The 20,569-nt window shown below is 40.7% G+C and overlaps 2 protein-coding genes and 3 non-coding genes across 5 annotated transcripts in view; 2 read left to right on the forward strand and 3 right to left on the reverse strand.

The window, feature by feature from the left end:
- The window catches only part of mfng (MFNG O-fucosylpeptide 3-beta-N-acetylglucosaminyltransferase), a 29,818-nt gene extending 10,035 nt beyond the window's left edge, over positions 1-19,783 (forward strand). The window contains exons 2-8 of the mRNA XM_028411592.1: positions 3,339-3,384; positions 4,025-4,127; positions 7,648-7,801; positions 13,684-13,769; positions 16,007-16,172; positions 16,245-16,330; positions 18,987-19,783. Coding sequence (XP_028267393.1) covers positions 3,339-3,384; positions 4,025-4,127; positions 7,648-7,801; positions 13,684-13,769; positions 16,007-16,172; positions 16,245-16,330; positions 18,987-19,038 — 693 coding nt within the window. The 3' untranslated portion in view covers positions 19,039-19,783. The remainder of the gene's footprint in view (positions 1-3,338; positions 3,385-4,024; positions 4,128-7,647; positions 7,802-13,683; positions 13,770-16,006; positions 16,173-16,244; positions 16,331-18,986) is intronic.
- On the forward strand, positions 413-484 carry trnac-gca (transfer RNA cysteine (anticodon GCA)). Its single transcript has one exon. It is a non-coding gene; the product is annotated as a tRNA-Cys (tRNA).
- On the reverse strand, positions 5,803-5,874 carry trnac-gca (transfer RNA cysteine (anticodon GCA)). The gene has a single exon. It is a non-coding gene; the product is annotated as a tRNA-Cys (tRNA).
- Positions 7,248-7,319, reverse strand: trnac-gca (transfer RNA cysteine (anticodon GCA)). The gene has a single exon. It is a non-coding gene; the product is annotated as a tRNA-Cys (tRNA).
- Positions 9,507-12,122, reverse strand: LOC114439134 (piggyBac transposable element-derived protein 4-like). Its single transcript, XM_028410927.1, has 2 exons — positions 10,944-12,122; positions 9,507-10,838 (listed from the first exon to the last, which is right to left on the reverse strand). Exons 1-2 carry the CDS (start codon positions 11,674-11,676, stop codon positions 9,871-9,873), a joined length of 1,701 nt encoding a protein of 566 aa, XP_028266728.1. The 5' UTR covers positions 11,677-12,122; the 3' UTR covers positions 9,507-9,870.
- Positions 19,784-20,569: the final 786 nt, after the last annotated feature.

The following is a 20,569-nucleotide window of genomic DNA, read 5'->3' on the forward strand; positions in this document are numbered from 1 at the left end:
AACAGAGTTTACGAGAACCCTCTAGCCCCGACATCAAGTAGTTCTTGCACCAGCTCTTCAAACCCCTCGCCATTTATGATGTTAAAATGCCTAATGGCCTAAAGGCCAAATTCCCTGATGTTTTGCTATCACACTTTAACAGAATGTCATATTTTTTTTATTTCATATAACCCACTGGATCATTATTCTCATTATGCATATGGTCAAACTTTTCCACACCTCACACATTGCTTTAGTTGCAGGCGCAACCAAAACGTAATAGTCAGCATCCGTTTTTACAACTCATCACATGACGCTCGTTTACCACACAAGAATGCAAGCCCATGTGAAATCAAGCCTAAACTTCAGCTCTAGCTGTAACTTGTGCTGCATCTGCACAGGTTGTGTGCTGTGCAAAGTATGATGACATTTGGGGGGTATAGCTCAGTGGTAGAGCATTTGACTGCAGATCAAGAGGTCCCCAGTTCAAATCTGGGTGCCCCCTCATGTTTATTCCAATTTAGAAACATATTTCCACACTATAATTGTCCTACCTCTCAACAATGCACCTTAAACACTGATAACACTTTACCCTCTGTACATAGAACTGCACATTTTATTTATTTTTTTTTATTGCTTGTTCTTATTTTTATTTATTCTACTATGACTAAAATAAGTCTACTGTCTTTTATCTTAGTTTAGTTGTGTACGAAGTCCTGTGAAGGGAACTCGCAAAATAAGAATTCCATTGCTCAGTGTAACCTCTGCTGTGCATTTGACAATACACTTCTTGAGTCTTGAATCTTGAATCTTGAGAAGGGATGAGAAGATATTTCTTAACACTCCAATTGTTTACTGCAGTACCAGCACCTCATAGCCTCCTGCCATGCTCGGTCGGGACCTGAAAATGGCACGTCATAGGCGGTGATCCTCTTTTTTTTTTCCCATGGTTTTTTTATTGAAATTTTTGAGTACAAAACAGAACCCTTTCACAATTATTACACAGTCAAACATAAGATTTCAATGTGTTCTCTTTTTTTAAGTAAGAAATTGATTACTACAATTACAGTGTAATAGTATTTTTCATATGATTTTTTATATGATTTTGTGCCTCATGCATTTTATTTTTTGCTGTGTGTGGCTACAGAAATGTCCTGACGCTGTGCTGTCCCTGATATGCTTCATATTTTCTATATAATAGACACGTTTTGGGCAGAAACTTATGAATGTATTTAACTGTGAGGGAACTGGATTCATTGAAATCTAGATGGGTTTTTAAAAGACAAAGGCTTTATAATATATGCTGTTCGGGACCTAAGAGGATCCCAATGGCAAATTTGACAGCTCCATTAGGGAACCATCAAAATACTGATCAGAATCAGATATATTAGAGTCATTTTCTTTTACGAGGTTGTACAAATCTTTCTTAATGGCCCTTGTGAAACATCCCCACAGACTCCCGGTTTACAAGCGACCACAAGCTCCACACTCAGCCATTTCCTCGGACCAGACTCAGACTGATCTCAGCACAGGTACTTTAGTTTGAGGTATGAGCAGAGGAGAGATTTTTTTGTCAAACCTTGTTATAGGTTTGTGGGGATGAGACAAGCTTGGAAGTCCCCATAATGCAGGTCTTGGCCCTTTATACTGTTCCTATTCATGGACATGCCTGTAAGGACCCATTGAGACATTATACACATGTTTGCCCTTCCATGTGTAATCCTACCAAAGGCAGAAGTCACAGTGTAACCCACAGATTGAGGCAGTAACTCTGTTGCCCTCTACTGGCTGTCTTCATATCTATTTCCACTTACAAACTCATGTCTACTTCAGTCCTCAGCTCTCTTTTTAACACCAATCATGAAATCAGAGATATTGCTATATCTATATATCCCTGTTTTATATATTTCTGTAATTGCATCATGCAATCCAGGGATTAAAGTTATTAGCTGGTTCTGCCTGTCAGGCTGTCTGTGTCTCTCACACACATGGGCACATACACACAGACACAGGCTTTGTATGTTGTCTCTGTGTTGGGAAATTCAGTTTCACACCCTGGTCTCTTCACACGTTAGCCCCACTATATACATTATTGTTTTTCTGTCACACACCCCTCACATGATTATTCACTTTGTACCAGCACAATATTTTGTCTTGATCATGTGTGTTGAATTTATATTATCTTGTCTCTCTAAATTCAATTGCTTTGAATGTTTGAATTTTAACCCATTTCTCTACACCCTTTTACCACACTCAGAAATCACCTTTTGTTAGTGTAATTTAACAAATTCAGCACCCAAAGGTATTATCCTCACATACAAGTGTGGACTTTTGTTTGAGATTTTAAACAACTCTGTCACATCAACCAGAACTGAAGAAGAAGTGGAGAAAACGTCTTCAAAAAACAATCCTTGAGTCCAGTTGCCTCGATTTAAACTCTTGACTATATGACTATGACCTGGATGAATGAGAGCATCCACAGATATATCAACCTTCTTTTAATATTTCTCTATTTCAGCCAAAAACATGAATACATTTCCAGGCCTTGAATAAAAAACACGAGTTATGGGTGCTGTTTATCTTATCTAACAGGTGATTTGTCCCATTCTGGAGTTATTTTATTTATTTAGTGGCAAAGAAAGCTTGAGCACAGAGAGCACGGTTCAGCCTGAGGGGCTGTGGAGATCGAGTAGCTTGCATGAAGGGCAAACATCGCCGGTCTCCTCAGTGACTCATGCAGCATGCAGTCTTTTCAGTCAAGTGTCTGCTAGAGGAGACTGGTGCAGCTCCAGCTATTTATACAATTTGTAAATGTCTTATATTATTTATTTAGGCCAAAGATGGTAAAGGTCGTTAAATCATATTTTGAGATGATTTTGTTTGAGAACACACCAATGTAACACTTACAATTCAGCACCACCAGATGTCAGTATTGTACTGATCTATCTATCTATCTATCTATCTATCTATCTATCTATCTATCTATCTATCTATCTATCTATCTATCTATCTATCTATCTATCTATCTATCTATCTATCTTCGACTGTATGTGATTTGGGACTGAATTGACTAATCTATCTGCCAAAGAACAAATGAACTCAGTTATTCTCCTCTGTCCACTGTGACCCATAAATGTGTGTGTGTGTGTATGTGTGTGTGCGCGCGCGCGTGTGTGCAGTGACTCATTTGTGGCATTGAATTTGCTACATCCAAAAACGATATTGATCCTGCAAGCGTGGTTACTCCTTAATGAGAGGGCTTTCAGTGTGTGGAGAAGAAGAAGAAGAAGAAGAAGAAGAATGTATTCTAATCAAAGTGTGTGTTGTTAAACCCCTTTATGTCTGTGTTTCCCCTTTAGACATTCATTTTCACTGACACAGAGGATGAGGAGTTAGGTTTGCAAGGTAAGCAGCGATCATGGATCTAATACATGCATCTATCCATCTTCTGATCCCGCTTTGTTCTGTAGCACAGGGTGACGGGGGGCTGGAGCCTATCCCAGCTATTTATGGATAAGGGGCGGGGTACACTCTGGACAGGTCACCAGTCCATCACAGGGCAACATACACAAACTTAAAGTGCTCCACAGTAAAGAAATTCACACAGGGATGGAATGAACTGACGCCTAACTCCTTAACTTGTGGCTACATCCTCACTGTGCTGCTTGCTGTAATGTAGCAGCTGATTTGCCACTTGATATTTAAAGCAGTATTTGAAAACAACAGACTCTCAATTGAAGCAGCATTTCCAGCCGGCTTCTCATTCCCGGTCTGTTTTGCCAGCTGAGACGACAACTGATAAATGGTCAATTTAAACACAGATTAACAAGGAAGACCTTATCATCTAACATCGGCGGCAGAATTCACTAATGATTTAGTCTGTAAATAGAAGCAGTCAGGACCCAAAGTCTTGTGCTTATGGCAGACAGGGTTAATGTGGGAATTCATCAATAATTTGTCCACATACTTTTGGTCATGAAGTTTTACTTTCTGCTTCTTTTCTCATCTCTTTTCTTACATGTCACCTTCCTTCTCTCTCTCATAGGTTATAACATGGTAGTAACTGGCTGCCAGTCAGACCACAGTCAGCAGGCTCTGTCTTGCAAGATGTCTGCTGAGTACGACGGTTTCATGGCCTCAAACAAGAGGTGAGAAAGATTACAGCAAATCTATCAGCCTCTCCGCACAAGGGTTTATAGATAGGATTAAGATTACATACTTTAATGACCACCGTGGGGAAATCAGGTGGTTACACCAGTAGGTGGTGCAACAGAGAAAAAAAAATCAAAAGAATAAACAGTCTTCTGGAGTTACAGAAGCATAAAGGTGATATTTAAAGTTAGATTTACAGCATTTCTGATACAGTTAAAGTCAATATGCATACATAACATGACTTATAATTTTATTTAATTTTTTAAATACTTTAATAATCCCAGAGGGAAATTGTTTAAGGCTACTGCCAAGCAGTGTCATACAATGACGAGCAAGGTGCGCCACACCAGTGAGTACACTGGAGGCAGTGTGGGTAAAGTGTCTTGCCCAAGGACACACAACAATGACTTAGGGAGGAGTTGGGATCAAACCACCAACCTTCCAGTTATTGGACAACCCTGCTCTACCACTGAGCCACTACTGCCCACAAAAGGTTCCACTGAGATTTGAACTCAGATCACTGGATTCAGAGTCCAGAGTGCTAACCATTACACCGTGGAACCTCCACATGATTGCTCTGATTGCAATTCAGTCACTTTTTGGTTTTGATGAGGATTTTATTTTTATTATTTTTTTTTGAATAATATTAATCATGCATAATTATTCTGAGTGAAAATTTGTAATTGCATGTAGAATAACGTAGTTTAGTTCAATGAAATATCACAATATTACAGTTTTTTTTAAAAAAAGAGTTCAAGGTGCATTTAAGGACCATCAGAAAGCTCAGCTTCTTCATTTTTTCTATTCTCCCTATTTTTAAAGCATACACTTTAAACCTGCCATAATATATTGAGCTTCATAGGGTAAAAACCGCAACAATAACTTGGTAGAATAGATACAGCCTATTAGCCTCGTCTTTGTAAGGTGCCAAATTAAGCACATCATCTTTCTATATAATTAGTTTGTTTAATTTGTTTTCATTGTGGATAAGAAAATAGTTGCTCATCACATTCCTACACTTGTATCTGGGTGTATTAGAATGAGGAAGATGTGATATTTGGCTGAGCTAATGCAGGGTGTGTAAACACTGAATATCAGTCAGAACTTCACTGCTCAATATGTGTTAGATGACATTTTCACTGCTTGAAGCTGTCACACAGGGTACCGGACATGTGTTGAATACGTATTTTTGATTTGTGGAAAAACAATCAACAACTTGTGTTTGGTGTGTGACGAAAGCTTGTTGCGCCTTTATCTTGTTAAGATGGCAGAGAGAATGTTTTCAGTTTGGTTCCAAGGCCCTCTCCGAAACTTCCCCAGTTTCCCTGAAGCCCCACTGACGAGGGAAGTGAGGCTGTTTGCTTTGGAAAGAAGCCGCTTGTGTTGTTGGGCAGCCAATAGGATGGCAGAGGAAACAAGGCAGCACTTCAGTTTGTAACCAACAGCTTTGTAATTTGGACTCTGATGTTGCAGTAGAAGTCTGTTTGGTTTGGAATGAGACTGACATCATGTCCAGTCATTAACATGGAAGAAATAATCAAACAGCGTAATCACTGAGTCATACAGAGAAAATCAAGGGGGGTAATGGTGAACTGAGAACAGATCAATTCTTAACTTTTGGTTGCTTTTTTTATGCTTTTTGTAAACGTTTTATGGGAAAAATGAGACACCAGGGGGCACCCAGAATTGAACTAGGGACCTCTTGATCTGCAGTCAAATGCTCTACCACTGAGCTATACCCCCTGTTCTAAGAGACATGACGGCTCAGAATCAGAAGGAAACAGCAACTTTGTTACCCAAACCCAACCATTAATCTGACACTTCCTGGTAAAGACAGAGTTCACAAGTTAGTGTCAGTGAAACAGGATTAAAATAATCACTGTTTATTTTTTAAACATTTTCCAACATGTATTGCACCACTGTGTCCCAGCTGGTCTGTGTGGAAGTCCTACAGCAGCATTAGCTAAACAGCATTGACAGTTTTGACAATGACTACAAAGCTAAAAGCAACAAAGGCCAAACAAAGGACATGTTTGTACTCCCACTGAATGTCGTGACATACTTTTTCTAATCTAGTTATGTCACTTTTAATGAATGAACACAATCAGCTCAAAGATCGAGCTGATTGGGGGCATCCTGTCTACTGACAGCAGAGTCCGCTGTTGATCTGTTGCCTTAACGGTGCACCGCTGTTAATTTGCTATCACCTGATTGAAATAGACGGCCTGTACCAACAACTCCGACACAGCTCCCTCTGTGTTTTCCCTTTTACAAGACCAAGGTGTCTGATCACGTCTTCTGATCATCCTGACTGACACAATAGTGCTTTGTTGACCTGTTTCTTTACCGGTGCATGGCTGCTAAATGCTAAAAACAGCTGCTTGTATACGACCTCTATGTAAGAGGGAAACTCAAATACAGAAAGAGCCACATCAGACTTGTTGGTATGGAAAGCGCCCTTCAGAACAGAGTTCAGTCCGATTTACACTAAGGCGCTACAAATGTTAGCTTTGCAACTAGCAGGAGGGTTCTTGATTCAGCACATTGAAAGTAAACACTATGGACAGAGCTTCCGTGACGTCACCCGTTTGTTTCTGAAGAGCCGTTCTGAGGCTCGGTGGGAGGTTCCAGGACGTTGACGACCGCCGCCATGTTGGCAGCGTCACGTCCGCCAAACACCCTAAATATGGACAAAAAGGGGGAGCACCAGCGGGCTTTAGGGGGGCGGGCGATCGTGGAAGCAGGAAACTCACGTTGTGATATGTCAACTGTCTGTCACTCAAGCGGCAACGCCCATAATTATGCGTAATTTTAAGTCTGAATACCATTGAAATGAGTGAGTTGTAAAAAAATTCACCCCTCCTACAATTGACACTAGAAGAGAACCTATCATCCGAGACCATAGTGTTTTTTTCTGCTGTGAAGTCGGCCATTTTAACATGGGAGACTATGGAAAATTACTTGCTTTTGAAGCCAGCCCCCAGCAGTTGCGGCGTGAATTACAAGTTTTGACACTTCCGCATGGGCTTCAACTTTGAGCCCCGAAGGTTGCCGCTTGATTCAGCATCACAAGCCAAGGAACTATTCACCAGTTAAGAAACAAACAAATAAATACTAGGGGGCACCCAGATTTGAACTGGGGACCTCTTGATCTGCAGTCAAATGCTCTACCACTGAGCTATACCCCCTCATGCTGTAGGTGGTAGCTCTTCAGTTCACAAAGACACCGACTATAGTGTATAATAAGAATTTGTGTTGCATATAATTGAAAAAAAGTCAAAAAAGTTTGTTCAGATAAAAAAACATGAACATCGAAACATGTTGGTTCAGTGGTTTAAACACACAGCTGCCAAGCAAGTAACCACAGAATCAATACCAGCTGAGTTCTTATAATCACCTATGAATCATGTGTAACGGGGTGTATCTGTAAGTCTGATGCTTTGAGACACAAGGTTATTGAGAGTAAATTTTGAGATAAATTGTATATTAAACGCTTCTTGTTCTGCTGCTCCTCAGGTGGTTTTGTCATGTGGATGATGATAACTATGTGAATCCAGAGGCTCTCCTTTCCCTGCTCTCAGCCTTTCCCCAGGATGGCGACATCTATGTGGGCAAACCGAGCCTGGACAAACCCATCACAGCTCACGAACTGCTGGAGGGCAACACAACGGTACTACACCACAGTGCTCATTTCATTTCAAACACTCACATTTTTGGCTTCTTGGCAGATTCAACTTTGGCATTGACGCTTGGCGCAGCTTTGCTAAGCACATGCTGATGTCATGATTTTTTTTAAGTCTCAGCCCAAAGAACAGGGGGCTGTTTAAATGCAAAAAAAGATTTAATAAATGTGCATAAAGGCAAGAAAAGTGGAGTATAGTAGCATGGTCAGCACAGCTATCTAATTCTGGCACCTTCAGACAAACAGCTAGAGCAATTTATACTACAGCAGATTTAAAGTCCCCTGAAACCCGCACTGAATTTAATTTATATGGGCTGGTAAGTCCTTACGGCAGGGTGACCCCCTGAGATACATTACTGTCTTTAATATGACTCAACAGATTTACTCTTCTCTTGCTGTCCTGCCTCCTGAGAGTTTTTTCTTCTTCTTCAATTTCTTCCATGGTTATTTTTACTTATTCCTTACTGACTGTATTGAGCACACAATATCTGTTGCTCCTATTTTCCAGCCCACATCTCTACCTGTTTCAGTTATTGTTCAGCAATGATCTCTCATGCCATGACATGTGCCTGAGCCCGCAACACAGTCAGCACATCCATGATTCATAACATGGCTGGCTGGACCAGTGGTCGGTACTCATGATCTTGTCTTATAAAATCAATAAACAATCAGAAATGTCTCTTAGCTGGCTATCTTTCCCATCCATCTATGAAAGACCTAACATTACTGCTGCTAAAAAGGTTGATATTCAACAAGGTAACTGAAGTAGCAGTGCTCACAAAACACCAAAGTTTGAAAACAAAGCAATCAGCTGGTGAAAATGGTCCAGTGTGAATGTGTTTCTACCACTACTCCAAAGGCGATATGTGTGGTGGTTTTTGACCGACCTCTCATGACAACCCCTTGCATCATATATGGGACACAAACAAACAATGATAACCAGGTATAAGCTTAGAAAAGTCCATGTTAGGAGGTAGAAGAAATGGTGGGCGGCACAAATCCACAGTAGACTTTTACCATTAAGTTTTATGACTGCTTAGTGTCTTTTGACATTTGTGTCAGTGTTCATTAAACAACGCACTCATAAATAACGTGACTATTTCATGTTACGGGATGGACTGAGTTGAGTGAAATAAGCTAGACATAAAAGATGACCAAGGAAGATCCCCACACAGTCACCACTCATTTTTCTCCCATATTGTATTCACTGAGTGTCCTGAGAAGAACCAGACCAGCTGTTTCTGATACTGATCACTGATATTAGTAGAAACACCTGACCGAATCACTCATTGTAGTCTGTGCGGTCTGGTACATGTGCTTCTGTTGCTTCTGCAAACTAAAAAGCCAAAGATGAATAATGTCATTTTTCCCTTTTTCCTCCTTTCTTATGCCCCCCCCTCCTCTTTCCCACCCTCTCTCTGTCCAGCCAGTGTTCCTTCCTTCCTTTTTTTTTCCCCTGTCTTTGTTCTTTCTGCTCTGTTGAGGACACTAATGAACAGCAAAACAAAGCTGAGGTCTGCTCTCATTGGTTTTGTGCCAAATGTTGCCCAGCCAGGTTAACCGCTGCTCTTCAAGCATCCATACTCTCATCATTTTCACTGTCATCACAGCCGAAGCACCAGATTTTTGGACAGTAGATCAATAAGTGTCTTAGGGATTATTGATTGGTAAACAGTAAACACATACACACACACACAGCAAGGTTTTCTTAACCCTCCTGTTGTCCTCATATCCTCTATACACCCCGTGTCCTCCCGGTCAAAATGACCCGTCTTCACTAAATCCACAATAATATAAGCAGTTTATTCGATTTTTAAACACCAAATTTTATTTTGCTTGAAGAAACATTAACCACAAAACATGTAAATACTTGAGTTTTCCCTTTTCACCTGCATTTCTATAGTTTTAGAAACAAAACAAATATTCAAAAAGGAATATCGAATGCCTCTTAATTCATCGCAATGAGTTAGATTCTTCTGATTTTTTTGCCAGTGAACAATGTAAGAAAATATACAATCCAAAAAACAATATAACCCAACTAAACAACAATAATTCAACTAATTAGCACATGTAGGGCAGTATGCAAATGCACAGCTCTTGCAGATATATTTCTTACACCTACTGCACACAGTATGTGTTTTACAGTCCTTCTTTGGCGGGCAGAACTGACATCTCTTTCTTTTACTTGCCCCGGCTGGGGCAGTGGCTGTGGCAGCTGGATCCTCAGGTTGATCAGGGGTTCCTGCACTCTGTATAGCTTTGACAACTGCTGCAGAGGCTTCTGTGCGGGGGAAATGCTTCCTCCTTTCAATAAGTGGTGTTACAAGTGCCTTTCCTAACTGCTCCAGGAACACCCTCCTCTTGTTCTGCTTACGAGGCATCCAGGTTGGGTTGATCTCTCTCCAAATCACAAAGGCATTGTAAGAGGAAACATCAATGATGTTGTGGAAGATGACCAGGGGCCAGCGGGCAGTCATCCTTCTGCAGCTGTAGGTTCCAATCACCTTATCTAGATTGTCCACACCCCCTTTGTTACAGTTGTAGTCTAGGATGATGGATGGCTTCCTGTCCTCACGATCACTAATGCCAGCATCTGTGTGTAGTGTGCTCAGAAGTACTACATTCTTATTTTTCTTTGGGATGTAGGACACTAGGGTGGTGGTGGGTGTGAAGGCAAACTTGGATGAGAAGACCTCTCTCTCCTTTGTTGCAAGCAGTGCAGGTGGGAGCTCAGGCTTGTTCTTTCGAACTGTGCCAACCATGGTTATCTTCCTCTTCAGGAGCTGCTGTCCGAGTTCATAAGAGGTGAAAAAATTGTCACATGTCACATTGTGACCCCTCAGTCCCTCTGTCACATCAAGCACTACTCTCATCCCCTGGTTCTTCTCTGGACCTCCACTGGTCAGCTTCCCAGTGTAGACTTGCATCTTCCAAGCGTAGCTTGATTTGGCATCGCAAGCCACCCATGACTTGATCCCATATTTTGCTGGCTTGCTGGGCATATACTGGCGGAAAGGACAACGACCTTTGGACAGAGATTAGCATCAATAATTTGTATCTGAGTCACAGAAAACAGTCATATAATTCAATAGTGAAAATCACTTTTATTAGAAATATGAAAATAAATTACCTCTAAATGGAACCAGTTGCTCATCCACTGTTACATCAGGCCCTGGGTTGTAGAGGTAGGGCAGCCGCTCCACCCACTTATCCCAGACCTCTCTTATGGCTGCAAGTTTGTCTGTCACACGTCTCGCTGGTCTTGACTCGCGGTTATCAAAACGTAGCAGTCTTGAATAGGTGTGAAAGAGTTTGAGTGGCATTGTAGCTCGGAAAATTGGCCTTCCACTCTCTGCATCCCATAGACTGGCTGCAGCCTCACCTCGGGACCTGTAAACACCTGCTAAGATGAGCAGCCCTAAGTAGGCCCGCAGATCAGTCTCATCCATCTTTTTCCAGCTGTCTCCATTTTTGCGAAAACCCTCCAGATTTGTCATCTCCAGGATTATTTTTTCTATTGCTGGTGTGATGAACAGGTAGAATGTAGAGACAATGTCATGGGCATGAGAAACAGCATATCTTGTGGGTCCTGGGGTCATCTTTATGACATTTTGTTCTGCCTCCCTGCCATGTTGGTCATATGCTTCCGAGAACCATGTTATTTTGCTGTTTTTTGAAAGGAAAGTCTCTCTTTCAGCTTCAGCATTTTCTTCTTCTTCTGAAGATGATTCATCATGCTCTGGGTTGTATTCCTCCCCATCTTCTTCTTCTGATACCACTTCCTCCTCTGAATCAGAGTTGTCTTGCTGGACATCTGAAAAAATCAGCTCCAGAGCCTTTTGGACGTTATAACGTGCACTCATGGCTTCAGCACAGAGAGATATGGGGGTAATGTCATCTGCAGCACCTTTATAACTTCTGGAAATCCACAGATCAAAGGCACTGTCCACGAGAACTCTTGTCTTATTTACGTCTGCTACTGATTGTTTACGTCTGCTACTGATTGATCTGAGGCAGAACTAAAACATTCTCACATTCTGTTGTGTGTAAATAACTCTGTGACTGTGATTTTAGTTGAATTTCACTGTTGGGTCATTTTGACCCGAAGACCACCTTTGTACCTTTTTTTGTACAGCATACATGATAGTGTGAACAAAGGCAACAATTCACTTTTTTTAAAGTTTGGGTCAATCTAGGAAAAGTCATAAAATTTCAAGTACAAAAATTATCATTAAGGTCATTTTTTGGGGTTTTTAAACACAGTAGCGGGTCATTTTGACCCGAGGACAACAGGAGGGTTAACACACATGCAGCTATTCACAGGTGTGTGTCTGCATGAGTATGTGTCACTGGGTTTACAGAATTAATGCACGTATTGAGTTAAAGTGCATCCTGATTCTATAGCCAGCTCTCTGAACACCATGCCATCATCTGTTTCTCTCTCGCTCGCACAATTCCACCTCTCTTGCTTATTTCTTGAAATTACACTCTTCATCTCCCCCGTGTCACATTCTGTGCTCTGATTGCACCCATTTACAGTGAAAAATAGATCTTTATTTATCTTTGCTTCCTGACTTCCTTTTCCTCACCCTCTCTCACTCCCTCTCTTCCTATTTTCTGGAAGGAGGAAAACAAAAAAAGTCCGACTCTCCTCATTTTCTTACATCTCGCTGCCTATCTTTTTCGATTTCCTGACACTATTATAGGAGACTGAGAAGAGGAAGCAGGGAAAAGAAAGCAAAGAAATAAAAGAGAAGAAAAAATATTGAGGATTAATTTCAACAGAAAGATCCAAAGGAAGAAACATGGGAAGAAAAGAGAGGGATGGCAGGAAGGAAAGGAAAATCAATTAAATAAATTTAAAGGAAATGCTAAAAAGGATGAAAACAGGAACAAGGAAGGAAAACAGTATGAAGAAAAAGAATGAAACTATATAAGAAGGGTTAGGAGATAAAGGGCAAAGGAAACTAATGAGAAAGGAAAAGAAAATACAGCAAATGAAAACAAAGTGTGGCCTACAGGAAAGACAAGTTGACAAAAAAGAAGCAAAGAGGAAAGAACAAAGGGGAAATTGAAGTTTGGAGGGGAATAAAGGAAAGGAAATGAAAAAGGCAAAGACAAATTTAAACCGAAACACAAAAATAATACATTTACTCTGCTAAAATATCCTTGTAACACTTTATTTTGCAGGAAATAAAAGTGCATAATCTGTTTGACAAATGGCTCAGAGTGAGCCGATAAAGACAGGCTATTCATAATAAGCTGAAAACAACACTATTTAGAATCAGTGATAGTGTGTGTGTGACAGAGTAAGTTACTGCTTCCTAATATGTGTAATGTTACAGTTCATGTTTGTACAAAAAATGACTTAAAAGCAAAGAAGAAGAACTGAAAGCAAGCCCTTTAAAGGTAAAAGCCTCTTTACCTGAAGGACAGCCAGCCTGAAAGGCAATTATGAAAATAGAATTTTTTCTTTTTCTGGAACTAAAAACTAATGCAGGCGGTCAGCATTTTTTTTCCATCTTAAAGTGGTTTTAGAGGTTTTCTCTAAGCTCGAACAGCCATGTTTGAGTGACATTTCAGAGTCAGAGCTGCACCTTCTGTGGTGCATTACTAAATTACAGATGGCACTAAGCAGCAGCTAACAACCACAGCAACTCACCACAGCAGGAATCATTTTGTGCTCCACTGACTGTACAGCGCTGAATGATGCAGCAAGCAAGCAAGAGCTTTTTCCCAGAGCCCTCAAACATCTGTATAACGACCACATTTCATCTCTCATCATCACTTTCTTTTTTCTTTATGTTTGTATCTACAGTACATATAATGTGTCTTTTAATATCTATCTATGTGTGTGTCTTGTCTATCAGAGGGAGGTACGGTTCTGGTTCGCGACAGGAGGAGCAGGTTTCTGTCTGACTCAAAGGTTGGCAGAAAAGATGGCTCCATGGGCCAGGTATTTATAAAAAAACTGCATGTGTCTGTGTGTCAAGTAAAACGTTTTTGCACATTTGATCCCAGTTACAGGAAGGCATCACAGGGCAGGCAGGTTGTAGAAGCAAAAAGTGAACAGCTTGTACAAGATAACAGAAAACACCAAGGGCAGGTTCAAGCAACAATACATATGGTTCAGAAACTAAAGAAAGTACAGGTTGGAATCAGGTTCAGGAGAGGAAGTTAGATACGAAGACAACGAAAAGACAACTGAAAGATACAACTTCAGCTGGTACAACTTCAATACCCTGAATGCACATGTTGTCTTCTTAGCCTATTGCTACTACGACAACTGCTTAAAGGCATTAAAATGAGGGTACACAGGTGGACAATGGACTGGGACATTGTGAGTCTTAATGGGCACAAGATAAAATATTTATTGTCAACATCTCTTGTGATATAACCAGCAAATCGATAACGACCTGTCCCAGAAACAACAGATGGTCACATTTATGCAGCTGAAACACAGGATACGTAAATACATAATGTGACTGATACTTGTGTAAAGGCACCCATAGGCTTCTGAAAAGCCTGTCTGCATTCTGTGAGAGGCTCCAACCTGTTGCCATATAGGCGGCATCTGATTCCACCTAATATTCTAATAAAAACCAAAAACACACACTTAACTCTAAAAATAATAAGTGAGTCACTGGGCTAGGCCAGCCCTTCTGCACTGGGAAGTGACTGAAAGCCCTAATGATTATATTTTGACACAGCAGAGCTGAGAGAACACTCAAAGAGCATCATAAACAAACATAGATGTTTGGCAGAGGATGATTGCTGAATGACACACAGTGTGATGGAGACCAGGAAAGCAGATAGCTGATGACTCTCAGGTGTGCCACACCCACACTCAGACAAACACAGGGAGGACACCGTCAGGCTGAGAGGACACCAGCTCCTATTGTGTTTTGGAACCACCAACTCACTATCACAATTTGACCCCTGACAAAGTCATTCAGACAGAATTCACTCAACAATTTCAAGAATGGAGTTTTGACCTGCTGGCTGATAAATCCCACTCTTTTAAAGGGACCCTGGCAATGGCATAATCATCATAATGTTTTAATGTTGTGGCTGATCTGTGCATACTGTAATCATGTGAGGAGGTTATGTGATGCTGAGATGCATGTTTTTTTAAACTAATTGCTAATTTAACAGAGAAAACATAGTCAAACAGTGATCCTGCCTCCTAGATTTGATTTGAGCTGCAATCAAGTGACTTCCCCGGTCTCAAACAAATCTACGCACAATGCTAAACAAAACATTAAGAGGATTCATGTGATAAGGAGGGATGTGTACATTATTCTGACTATTATTCTGACTTAAAATGTGCAGCAGTTAACAATAGAAAGGAATCAGGCCAACATATGTTAAAATATGAACATATTATAAATATATAATAAAAAATATAATAATATAAATATGAGTCTTGAAAGTTCAGGGTCTGACCGAAGTCCATGGTATTTAAATCCTAACTTAGGAAAACCGTCATTATAGGTAGTGCAGAGATCTGAAAGATAATGACAAATGATGATTTTTACTATTTTATGTGAGTCCATGACGGTTGCAAGTTAATATTCTGCTATTTATTTTATAAAATATTCACTTAGTAATGCACCTAAAAGTATATTTTGAGAGCCAAAAATAAATAAAAAATAAAAAACAATCATTACCTTTGTTAAAAAGACAGAAAAAGGAAATGGAAATGGAAAGGTAATAATCTGAATAATGTGTCAGTAGGCTGCACAGACCGCTGTCTCTTCCTCAGTTTTCTTTTGACTGCATTATCCAGCAGTGAGACTTTGATCAAGAAAAAAAAAATAAAGCTGACTAAATGTTCAAAGTGATGAATCACCAGTCCACCAGTAAATTTCAGGTCTGTGCGACTTCTTTTATACTGCTCTCAAAGAACTGAGACTAATGGCTGCCCAGGGCTAGATGCTGGAGAATCAATCCCAAAATTTATGGTGTTCTTTGGAAAAGGTCAGCAGTAAAGCACACACAATAAATAGTTAATGGGCCAAAACATGCAATATCACCAATAATGATCCTGCAGGATAAAAAGTTGGACAGTTTTTATGCTGTTTTTGCAGAATTTCTGCCACAAAAAAATACCACTTAAATCTGTGATCCGTGAAAATATGTCAAAGGCAAAATAAACAAATGTCTTCTTGCGGGGCGTGTTTTTTTTTTCAGTGGCTCCCACTTTGAGAAGACATCAGCAACCATCCGTCTCCCTGACGACTGTACGGTGGGCTTCATCGTTGAGAAGAGGCTGGGTGTCTCGATGGTCCACTGTCCTTTATTCCACTCCCACCTGGAAAACCTGCTGCTCATCAGCCACAGAAGCATACCACAGCAGGTAGTAGCACAGGCATACACGACACACACAGATAGTCCACACACTTCCTCTTACTGCAATGTGTGTCTGCAGGTGACGCTGAGCTATGGGATGTTTGAGAATAAGCTGAACAGCATCGAGGTGAAAGGAAGTTTCTCTAAGGAGGAGGACCCCTCCAGGTTTGTCTCCCTCCATTCATTTGTGAATGATCTCTGCTCCCAGGAGTGTGTTTAGTGTCTTTGATATTTAGTGAAGCTCTTGGCTGATGCACACTGCGGCATATATGATACAGTTTTAGACTAAGAGTAAGGTAAATTTTTAAACTTCTCTTAGTGTGAGAAAATGCTATAAACTTGGCAGAGCTTACTCTGACCTCTGACAAAGATAAATGAACAGCAAAAATAACACGTTCATGCTCACACTCATGTGCTTTTAGCTGGCCTTCTGCATCAACAATGACCAATGACACTCACTGTGGATCTGTTAGTAGAGCAGCTTGTCCAATAATCAGAAGGTTGGTCCTTGGGCAACAGCACCATACTTCAATCTATGTGCTTGTGGCTTAGCCACGTGTGGCTCAGACTAATAAGCATCTTTGGACAAACAGTTACAGGCATGAGATGCATTTGTGTACATTTACTTGACAAACAACAAAAACATTGTTATGCAAAAAGCTAAATCCTGTTTTCCTGCAGGTTGTGTTTGATTTTATCTATTTCTGGATCTGGTTCGTTGGTGATACATGGTAAAGTAAACTGAGAAATTTCACTCAAAAAAAAGCTCATGCAAGTTCCAAACCCGGCACCTCTTATTTATTTATATATTTTTTTATTGTAGATACTTTAGTAAGGGAAATTGTTTAAGGCTGCTGCCAAGCAGTGTGATACAATGACTAGCAAGGCGCGCCACAGGCTAGGGTGAAGTGTCTTGCCCAAGCCGGGATCAAACCACTATTGGACAACCCTGCTGTACCACTGCGCCACTGCTGTCCCCAAGACATAATTGTTTGGCACACACTACCAAACCGCTCGGCCACACTACCCTGCCTCTTACACCTGAAGTGACTATCATACCCCTACACTACAAACCAGAGAGCCATCCTACACAGCATTATGCTGGATTAATCTGGCGAAACTTTCACAGCCCTAATAAATATGTATCCGAGTCCTGATCGGGAGCTAACGTCCGATTCTAGACGAGTCTGAAACCACGTAATCAGGCCTGATTTCCGATCACGTGACTTGATCTGGACATCCCTAATTTAGACCAAAGGTTGTTGATGTGTATTAGTCTAGTAGTATTAGTATTAGTGTGAAAGAGTCTGTTGCTAGCTAGAATATTATATTGACAGGTTATTTTGACCCATTATCAAGATATACTAGATATTTTGAAATATTTCAGACTTATTAACCTGTGCATTGTTTACTCTGGACAGTTTCTTCTCATACGATCTGACATGAAGACATGACACCCCTATAGCTCCAGCTCATGTTGCAATTTGATGTAATACAGAGGAACTACAGACATGTTTGTCCCCATCTTCATATCACCAAGTTCTATGGCAGTGCTATAAAAGGCTTCCATTTGTTCCCATCCTCAGGTGTCCCACAGACTTACGTCCAACATCACTGCAGCCTTAAAGGAGCAGGTCAATGGTTTTCCTGTGTACAAACATAGCTGGTCAGGTATATAATGGAAATATATGATGTAATTGTTAAGCTGTGTCCATCTCATGTAAAGATAAAGCATTAGGAATGGAATATCTCAGATTTCTTTATACAGTCAACATTGCACCATCACAGTTTTCCTGGTGAATATATGAGAATGAAGGGTGTACACGGTCAAAGGCAGAATTAGTTTAAAAAAAATCCTTTTGAAGCTTGTATAGTGGGAAAAAAAAAGTGGGAATGAAAATTAGAAAAAAAACATAGTTTTCATTTAGACAAGATATTTTTGTTAACAACAACAGACATGTTGTGGGAGCAGAAACATCCTCTCCTTGCCAGAGGTAAAATAGAAAATCATAAAAATGCATAAACACTTATTAACATGATGCATGACATCTTCATTAGCAGCTCCCGGTGGAGTATTTTTAGCTCGTGTAGCTTTCTTCTTTGTAGTAGCAGCAGTTGCTACTGGCTGCTGATAGAGGACACTACAAAGTCACAGGTAACTTTGTATCAACAGATGCCCCACTGCCCTCTGCTTACCCCACAATAAATAGACTCTAAAAACAGCTGTGCTAGTTTCCTCTTACTTTTATACTGACCATAACACCAATCAGCTATAACAATATGACCAGCATGGACACCCTGGATGGTCTGCATCCAGCCGCCCCATTCAAACTGTCATGCACTGTGTTCTGAGTCCTTTAGCGTGACATTTTTTTTAGTAGTTTGAGCTACAGTCCCCACAAGCCAGCCTTCACTCCCCATGTGCAATGAGCTTTGACCACCCATGACGTTGCCTCCAGTTCACCTGCAGGTTTTTCAGATGCTCTGACTCACTTGTCTAGACATCACAAATTGGTGTGTGTGAAACTCACTCACACCCCTCTGCTGCCCATTCTTCCTGCTTCTGACACCAACTTTGAGGGCAACATGTTCACTTACAGCCTGATATATCCCACCCACATGTTAGTGGGCGCCATGTCATGGCTGATCAGTGCTTGCTGGACACACATGGATAAGAATACAGTATTTAATAATAATAATGTTCCATTGTTTCCACATTAAGGTCCCATATGTCCAAGCCTGGCTGTGTTTTCCTGACATCACTAACAGTGACTAAGAGCTATCAAAGGTGAATTATTATTCTGACTTCTGCCCTCTGCAGGTTTAAGACCGTCCACTGCATGCTGTATCCTTTCACCAGCTGGTGTCCTTGAGTAACATATGGAAGACTACAACATCCTAACTCTTGAGACAAGGCTGCTGTGCCGGTGGACGTTCCTGGGTGTCTTAATGTGGAAACGATGGAGCAGTCGGAGATGAAGAACTGTAAAAGCAGGAAGTGGGGAATGAGCCGTAAGAATCTGCTTTGTCTCTTGTACCTGCCTGCAGTGACGACGTAGACATTTACTTACAAGACTATAAAGTCTTCAACTCTGTGTTAAAATCATGAAGAAACTGTGACTTATTTGTGAGACTGAAGCACTTAAGATATAATGAAAATTTAGATTCCAACTTTTACAGACTGTGTTCCTACATTTCTGATGTACAAAGATATGATTGGTTTAACTTAATGATGATTAAAACTGCAGGCTGTACAAACAGAGGCTAGATTAACTCAGGTGCTGCTGAGCTTCTGAGTAGCTGGAAATATTTGAGCTCTTATTGACTGAATACGTGTACCTGTGTGTTTGCTGTTATGAAGGAGAGGCTGTCCTTGCACCTCTGAAGTCTGCACACAGTGATGCATCTTGACCCACATCTCCCTCCTTATCCAAACCTCCTGTCGTCCCTCCCTCCCTCCCTCCCTCCCTTCCATGTCTCACTTTTTCCCTCCACCCCTCCATCTGTCTCCTTCCCACCCTCCTCCTTCCTTTTTCTTCCCTCCATCTCTCTCTGTTTACTCAGTCTCGTCCACAGTCGTTGTGGTCCTTGGCTGAAAGTAAAACGAACTTCCACCAATCCCGTTTGGCTCATTTGCATTTATTTTTTTTTAGCCTTGAATTTATAAAACCACAACAAACTCCTGAAGGTATGAAGCAGATCACAGCTGACATGCCTGAGATGACCTGCTCTCCTGGTGAGAAAATACAGCTCATATATGCAGGCAAATCTCATCAAGCTGGACGGATCAGGCTTGGAATACAAATGTCACAATGACATGCACACAATCAAACGTTAGTGCAGGAATAAAAGGCAGAGGACAGATGCAGAGTACATGCAGAGAGATGACACTGCCGACTGCCCGTACGTAGCTTGTTTGCCGTGAATGGAGATGTGATGAATACAGATATGCTGCGGAAGCGCCAGAGGCTGACCCTATGTGATGTGGATTGAAATCCAGGAATGACTGTGTGACTTTAACACGTCTTCACCTGAATACTGAGATCAATCCTCACCATCAATAATAACATTCAAAGTTCACTGTGAATGTAAAATTTATTTACTACTATTGTATTTTTACAGTTTCATACTGCTTTAATAAAAAAGGGAAATAAGAAGGTAAGCAGTTCTTGGAAGATGTTGACTAGTGAACAGATCATTTATAGATACAGCCTACACAAAAATATATTTGATGTGGCTGACTGACATCTACACAAATAATACATATGATAGCTTTTTCATATATCATATTTAATATTTGTTTACTCTCACAAAGATTTCCCGCTTTCCGATGAATGTCGAGCTGACATGATGGCACATCCTTAGTTATTATAAATCATTTCTCAAATTGTCACATGTTGAGTT

The sequence above is a fragment of the Parambassis ranga genome, chromosome 1, assembly GCF_900634625.1.
Source record: "Parambassis ranga chromosome 1, fParRan2.1, whole genome shotgun sequence".
Classification (NCBI taxonomy): Eukaryota; Metazoa; Chordata; class Actinopteri; family Ambassidae; genus Parambassis; species Parambassis ranga.